This window comes from Penaeus monodon, chromosome 6 (assembly GCF_015228065.2).
Source record: "Penaeus monodon isolate SGIC_2016 chromosome 6, NSTDA_Pmon_1, whole genome shotgun sequence".
Taxonomy (NCBI): Eukaryota; Metazoa; Arthropoda; class Malacostraca; order Decapoda; family Penaeidae; genus Penaeus; species Penaeus monodon.
This window is the reverse complement of record NC_051391.1, coordinates 57983395-57990405: the sequence shown is the minus strand read 5'-3', so window position 1 is coordinate 57990405 and position 7011 is coordinate 57983395. Positions and strand designations below refer to the sequence as shown.

Sequence of the window (7011 nt, the reverse complement as noted above, 5' to 3'; positions counted from 1 at the left end):
GGGTGAATTTGAGAAGGATGGATGTCGGCAGTCACTTTTAGTGTAAAGGAAATGGGAATAGATAAACTGGAAGGCATATTTTTGGGGGTCATGGCTAGAAAAATTTTAATGTCTTCAAGAGTGTCTGAAAAAGAGTAGGGTGGGCAGGCCTGAGAAACAAAAGTTTTCTTGTGAAGGGAAGAAGAGTGGGTAAACATCTGAGGAACATAAGAAGTAGCTGTAGGTGAGGATGCGGTAGAAGTTGGGGTTTAAATTGTTTGATGCGATGGGTAGCAATTTACACACGGGCGTGACTGCGCAGGGTAGCTGGAACGGTCATGACCAGTTTGGTCACATAGAGGGCAGCCGGTTGTGAAGTGACAGTCATGGCAGGGTGGCCAAAACGCCAATATTCCCGACAATAATGGGTTGGACAAGGCAGGACTCTCCACCAATAAAAAATAATAGATGTCATGTCTATAGAAGGTAAATTTAGCAATATTGGTGTAAACAGGTCTCTGGGGAGAATAATGTAGCACTGCACTGTCCATAGACATGGCAGTCGGCCGGAAAATTGGACACTATCCCAGTGCAAGTATTAAGGGAGGAGTGAGGGTGAGCAGGAATAGGATTAGCAGTGAGGTCAATCAGGGTCAGAATATGCTCAAGTTTGGGACTCATTTGTAACTGTGACAATGCTTGAATGGTTGTGGAATGACTGTGGAAGACTTCGTCTACTCGTTCCTGGAGACATTGTAGAAATAGGAGTTATTGTCAGAGTAAGGGGCTGTAGAGTGAACTACAAAAAATCGATCCCATTTAGTTGGACTAAAAAGAGACTCATTAAATTTATAGAGGTGGATTTAGTTGAAGAATGAGGACAAGAGGAAGAGGGAGTGGTGTTGAGTGAGGTAGTACTATGGGGAGATAGACAATAAGGATGAAGAGCAGCAATCAGGGTTGAAAATGAAGAGGCCTTTGGAGGATGAGAAAATGGAGTGGAGGATGCTGGGAGACAGTAGGTGACAGAATGGCCTGAGCTGACAGCACGGATTGAAGATGGGGTAGTAGTAGAAGTGTTCAAAATTGTGATCAAAGGAGAGTTAAGGATCAGGGAACCAGAAAGGCTGTGGGTCTTGTTGATTAAGGGGAAAGCCTGAACGCCACTAATCAGGGTGCAAAATTATTATTGGCTATTTTGAGCCTGGCGTATGTGAGGAAGAGAACTGAATAAAGCATTTTCAAACTACCTCCAGAGGAGGCTTGCTAGTTTCATGAAGTCACAATAATACAATAGAGAACAAGCCGCCAACATGGCCGAAAAAAATGTGTGAGTACGAAGAAATTCTCTTGATAATCTACTTATTTTGTTGCCAATAGATATTTTAAACTAGCAGGTTATTATCGTAATTGCACCGGCCAGATGTATTAACTGGACAACCTTAATAGCTTTATTATTCTCTAGAAGATAACTACTAGCAAGTTATAACAGTATTGTGGCCATCCAAGTGAGGTTCGATATGCCATTTTATTTATCTTTGTTATTTCTTTACTAAACTTGCAGTTTGAAAGACCCATCTCTTTTATGAATAACAGATATCCTTTTAAATTGCTGTTCTAGACTGTGTGGACTATTTTTTGTTTCAGTTATTCATAACACTTGTGCTACATGATATGTAAATAGTTCTTTTATCTCGCTTATCTTCTTTGGTAATTTCACTATCATTACTATCCGCGAATAATTCTATGAGCCACTGTGAAAGGGAACGAGTCGTCACATATTGCGGTAGCTATTTACATGGATAGCAAGCTGGATGCTGGGACTGTTTTGAAAAATACGGCAAGGCGAAGCAAACCAAACCAATAATGGGCCCCAGGATTTGCACATCCAGCTTATCATGTAATATCAAACTGGATTAATTTAGAAATTACCTTTTTATTCAAAATTAGATGTGTTGACCACCACAGAGGGCGACACGAAAAGGTCAGTGTACACTTATATGTTTATAAGGAAAAAGCGAGAGGGACAATGCACACCTGCAAAGTCTACGAAAAAGTGGAGGAAGATCACTGTGTACTTGTCAGAAATACGACAGAGCACTAGTGAGGTCAGTGCATGCAAGTAGTAGTAATGAGATAGAGTAAAGCACAGGGTACATCTGCAGTGTGTACCCATAAGAAGGGGAATGTCACTATATTTACAGGGTCTATAAGAAAGAGCGAGAAGGTTTCCATATACCTATAGGGACGCCGAAATCTGGTGTCTGGATAAATGACCTCTCCCCCTGCGAGGAAGCCGGCCCAGAAGCCAAAGCTGCCCAATGTGATGATGCTGTGGTTGCAAGACGCGAGCACGGCCAAGTCCAGCCCCGGCAACCTTCCTGTTATGTCAGTAGGTCAGGATTAGTAACAGTTTTGGGCCCGCTATGTAAGTAACTGAAGGTTACTGTGAGACTGATTCTGTACACACACACACACACACACACACACACACACACACACACACACACACACACACACACACACACACACACACACACACACACACCAGGATTATGTTTTGTTGTATTAAACTATAATTTAATGTCAGTGAGCTGAGGAATAAATAATATATGATATAAACAGTTATTTATGTATAATGTAAAAATTTGGATTGTGATCAGGTGAAATGGTTAATGGTTATAAATAAATATAATAAATGTGGTAAACAAATAATGGTAACAGAGCACTATAAGAAGGTTTAGCAGCAAAAAGGGTAAAGAGGAGTGATGAGTTTGATTAAATGCGCTACACGTCCTACAGCAGTCTATGGTACTGAAAGGGGGGTAAGAAGGGTGAGGGTTTAGAGGGGATAGTAAATGGGTTAAGATAAAGATTAACAAAAGGATGTTTAGATCAAATTGAATATATATGTGCGTGTGAGGAAGGAAAGGTGTGGGATTCTGCAAGGATGTCCATGGGGTAAGGCACGGATTAGCTAAAGGGGAAAGGGGGTTAAGGGCATCTTGATCAAAGAACAGTTTCAGGAGAAATGCCAGGAAGGGCACTGTTTTGACGAAAGGAAGTGGGGGGGGGGGTGTAAGGAGAACATGAGTATGAGGGTGCACGTCGGCAGTCACTATACGTATAGAGGGAATGGCAGCAGAGAGATTGGAGGGTGGTTGAGGTATAAGGATGATATTTTGGGGCATGATTAGATAGTTTTGAATGACCTCAAGATTTTTTGAAAGGGAGTTGGGTGGGGAGGTCTGAGAAACTAAGGTTTGCTAAGGAGGGGAAGAGGGGACAGACGTTTGAGGGGCAGAGGAAGAGGTAGATGTTGGGAGGATGCGGTAAGATGGGATAGAATGTTTAGATTATCTGATGCGATGGGGAGGGGTAGGTACCGGGGAAGTAGAGATTGATTTGTCTAGATTTAGAGTGGCCTTTTATCCTTTTCCACGTCTTGGGAAGTGGACAAAAGAAAGGGTTGCAGAAGAAAAGAGAAAGGCAAGAAGGAGAAAAGACCGTGAAATATTGGTTGAGCCGAAGGCAGAGGCCTAAGGCAGGGGAGATCTCTAACACTGGGGCTCAGTTTCCATTTCCTAACCCCTCCCACAACAACAATGGGTTAGGGGGATGATCCCGTAAAAGTAACTGTTACTCTGCTATCACATGACTCAGATGTCACATGGACACATTGTATCACGAAATTTTAAGATCTATATTTCACTATATTTCTTTAAATCAGGATTTATTTTCGTTATTATTTGTCAGGAAATCTTATGTGTGGATGACTGCTTAGAATCATAAACCAAACATAGCGCAGTGTACTGGAGCTAATAATAGCTGAAGAAATGTGTGTATCCCATGTGCAAGACACTTTTATGTTGGTCCTTCTAATGTGCATTAAATTATGTGTTTCCCTGTTTAGAAGCAACTTTAGAGGGATTGTGCATTCACGGCGGTAGTGATATTCAAAGTGACCTTTGAGATGTGTATGTAGATCCTAGCTATATGCTATACTTCATTTTTATTCATGCAAGCAGGACCTCTACAATATACATCATACTCCACCTGCATCTGCAGGTACACTGATCACGCATCTATGGAGCAACTCTTAGGGCTCTCCTTTATGAGAACGTTCGAAACATGGTAGCTATCTCCTGAAACGCCTAGCTAAACTACAAGAGCAGCTTTGGCTTGTCCCAGGTGAATAAAAAAACGTCGTAAAAATAGTCATAACTAATCGACTGGAGAGTTTCATATTGTTGAAAACAGTTACATTTATTGTTAAATTGCAGAATACAAGAAAAATAAAGAAATTACAATCACCTTTTTCCAAATATTTTCAGGTGTCGGTGACTAACGTATGACAAGCAGTGTGAGACCTAGCAGGCAAACGGCCCTCGAAATGCTCACGGAGTTTGACGCGCGTTTTATCCCTCTAAGGCAGGAAGACATTGCAGCCGGTTCCCGGACCACCCATAAGAACCAAACTAAATCCTTAAGCTAAGCCGTTTGCTACACATAGCCCACGACAGATTTTATTGACAGCAACTTTCAAGGAAGATCAGGAAGCACTTGCGGCACATCTGATTTTTGCAGCTACAAGAGAGGAACCATCTGCTCGACGCCACTCTCAAGTCACAGTTGATATGTGTGGCTAGATAAGAGCTGAGGATATGCCAAAGTTAAATTCTCAAGTAACCTGCCCAGTGTTTTTTTTTACATAGGGTGCTTTGTGTGGATATTGGTAGGTAACCTTCCATGAAGAGATCAACACTTGATCTTTATATTTTCATCTGCGCAACCGAGTTCATTTGTGCTCCTATGGGATTTACCTGCATGGGAGACATTTACAGCCACTGGGGTGATGAAGTAAAGCATCAGACAGTTAGTGAAGGCCATCAATAACAAGTATATTGGGATGAAGATTACTGTGCTGCTGAAAGTATGGAATCACCTAGAATGTCGAGTATCATGAATTTGCAGTCGTAATAGCTTTTTCTGTAGTGTCATGGCTAGAAATGGTGTTGTCGTGGACCTGTAGATTTTCATGCAATTCTAGTCTCGAACTTTTTTTTTTTTTTTTTTTTTTTATTGCTAAATCAGCTCTTGTTCAATCTCTAGTAATTGCACAATTCAACCCTGCATTCAAGACTTGCACACAGGCGCATCCTAGCTCCATGCCATAGCTTATGCCCCTATGCCCTACTGCAAAGGCATTGTAGACTTGCATTGATCAGGTCAGTGTGGATCGCGATTTCTTTCAGAAACAGAATCCAGGTATAGTATAACTGAACTGGAGATGTTGGCCGTCTTGAATTCTTGAAAATCTAAGCTACGCCATAACTTCTCTAATTATGTAATATTACAGTACAACGCAGACCCTTATTACAGTCGTGCTGGGAATGATGTGACATGTATGCTATATCATGCATATGTACACCAATACTATTTCGTTTTATTATACTACAGTATAGAGTCTGGGAATATATAATTACGATTTAGTAATCTCTAGCCTTTTAGTCTCTTTAATAACATCTAGCTGTACAACTCTGAATCATGATTTCAGAAATTAGTTTTACTCTGCCACCACAGTCAGATGCATCACATCACAAAATTAAAAAATCAGTTTTTCCATTTCATAATCTTTAACTCAAAATTGGATTTAGTCACTAAATGTAGTGGAATCTTATGGGTGCATGGATAAACCCTTCATGACTGCTTAGTCATAAAACCAAGTAGTTGCAACTACTGTATTAGCTCATAATCCTACGATTATAATTTTTTTTAAATTCAAAGTTAGTTATGCAGTTTCATGCATTACTAACTCATCTATCCATATATGCAGTACACAGTCTATAGCTAATAGCAAACATTTCTTTAAGGCCAATTATATGCATTTCAATGCATATAATGCATATGTTGCTCTCAGGCCATTGGAACACAACGGCGGCAATAGCACACACTACTTTAAGGCTAATGATACACATCTTTACCAGTAGCGTCGGAAGGGTCTAAAGAAGGCAACTAACCAAGGGGCTGGTCGCAAAATTTTTTGCTTCAGTATATTGATTTGCTGGATACTTGCTTGGGTCCGACTGCAATGACAGACTAATTTTTATAGCTTCTAGCAATCAGGATCTAGTGAAAAGGTAACTCCTTGGTTTAAATAATTTCATACTGTGATAACTTTGAAGCCTCCATTTAACATAGAATTTTAAGGCTGAATGACAGTTATTAAACTAAAGCAGAACTAGATCATAATGGGATACTTGTTTCCCTTTCAAATGGACACGTGATTTAACGCATTGATCCACAAATACTGGATTTAATCCTACTTACAGTGGCTGCGTTTCCTCACCTGTTGGTGACTCCTCTAATGCCATCCTACTGCTATACGACTGTTGACGTACAGCACCTAACCATTACCGCGCCCTTCTCTACCCTTTCTGATACTATGCCTTCCCACTGTGCTGTATACATGACCATTGATGTCTAGCACATTTAATTTGCTTTTTAAACATTAGCCATTAACCACTAACCTGGAGCGAAATAAACGTCTGGGTTATGACTCAGCGTTGCGTTGATGAACCGCGGGTTGTCCGACGCAGCGATGAACGCGACGCCGCCGGCAAACTTCTCCCGGTAGTAGGCCATCGCGCGCTCGAAGAAGCGGACGCCGGGGAGGTCGCCGCGGAACAGCTTCTGTACGGAAGCAACTTCACTATACGCTTTGAGCTGTGTCAGAATGAAACGAACGCGCACTCACCCGCCCGCACGTCCACGTTCTGACACGTGTGTGTAAACGCAAACACACATATGTATATATGCGTATGTACTGTACGCGCGCGCGCGCACACACGCACGCACGCGTGCACACACACACACACACACACACACACACACACACACACACACACACACACACACACACACACACACACACACACACACATATATATATGTACACATACACATTCATACATAGAAACATATATATATATATATATATATATATATATATATATATATATATATATATAT

General features: G+C 41.1%; 1 protein-coding gene across 1 annotated transcript in view; it reads right to left on the bottom strand.

Moving 5' to 3' along the window:
- Positions 1 to 2005: 2005 nt before the first annotated feature.
- The window catches only part of LOC119574709 (galactoside alpha-(1,2)-fucosyltransferase 2-like), a gene marked incomplete at its 5' end in the record, with an annotated part of 56700 nt that continues 51694 nt past the window's right edge, over positions 2006 to 7011 (bottom strand). Inside the window, 2 exon segments of the mRNA XM_037922111.1 lie at positions 2006 to 2360; positions 6510 to 6672. Of these exon segments, the coding sequence (XP_037778039.1) occupies positions 2089 to 2360; positions 6510 to 6672 (435 nt within the window).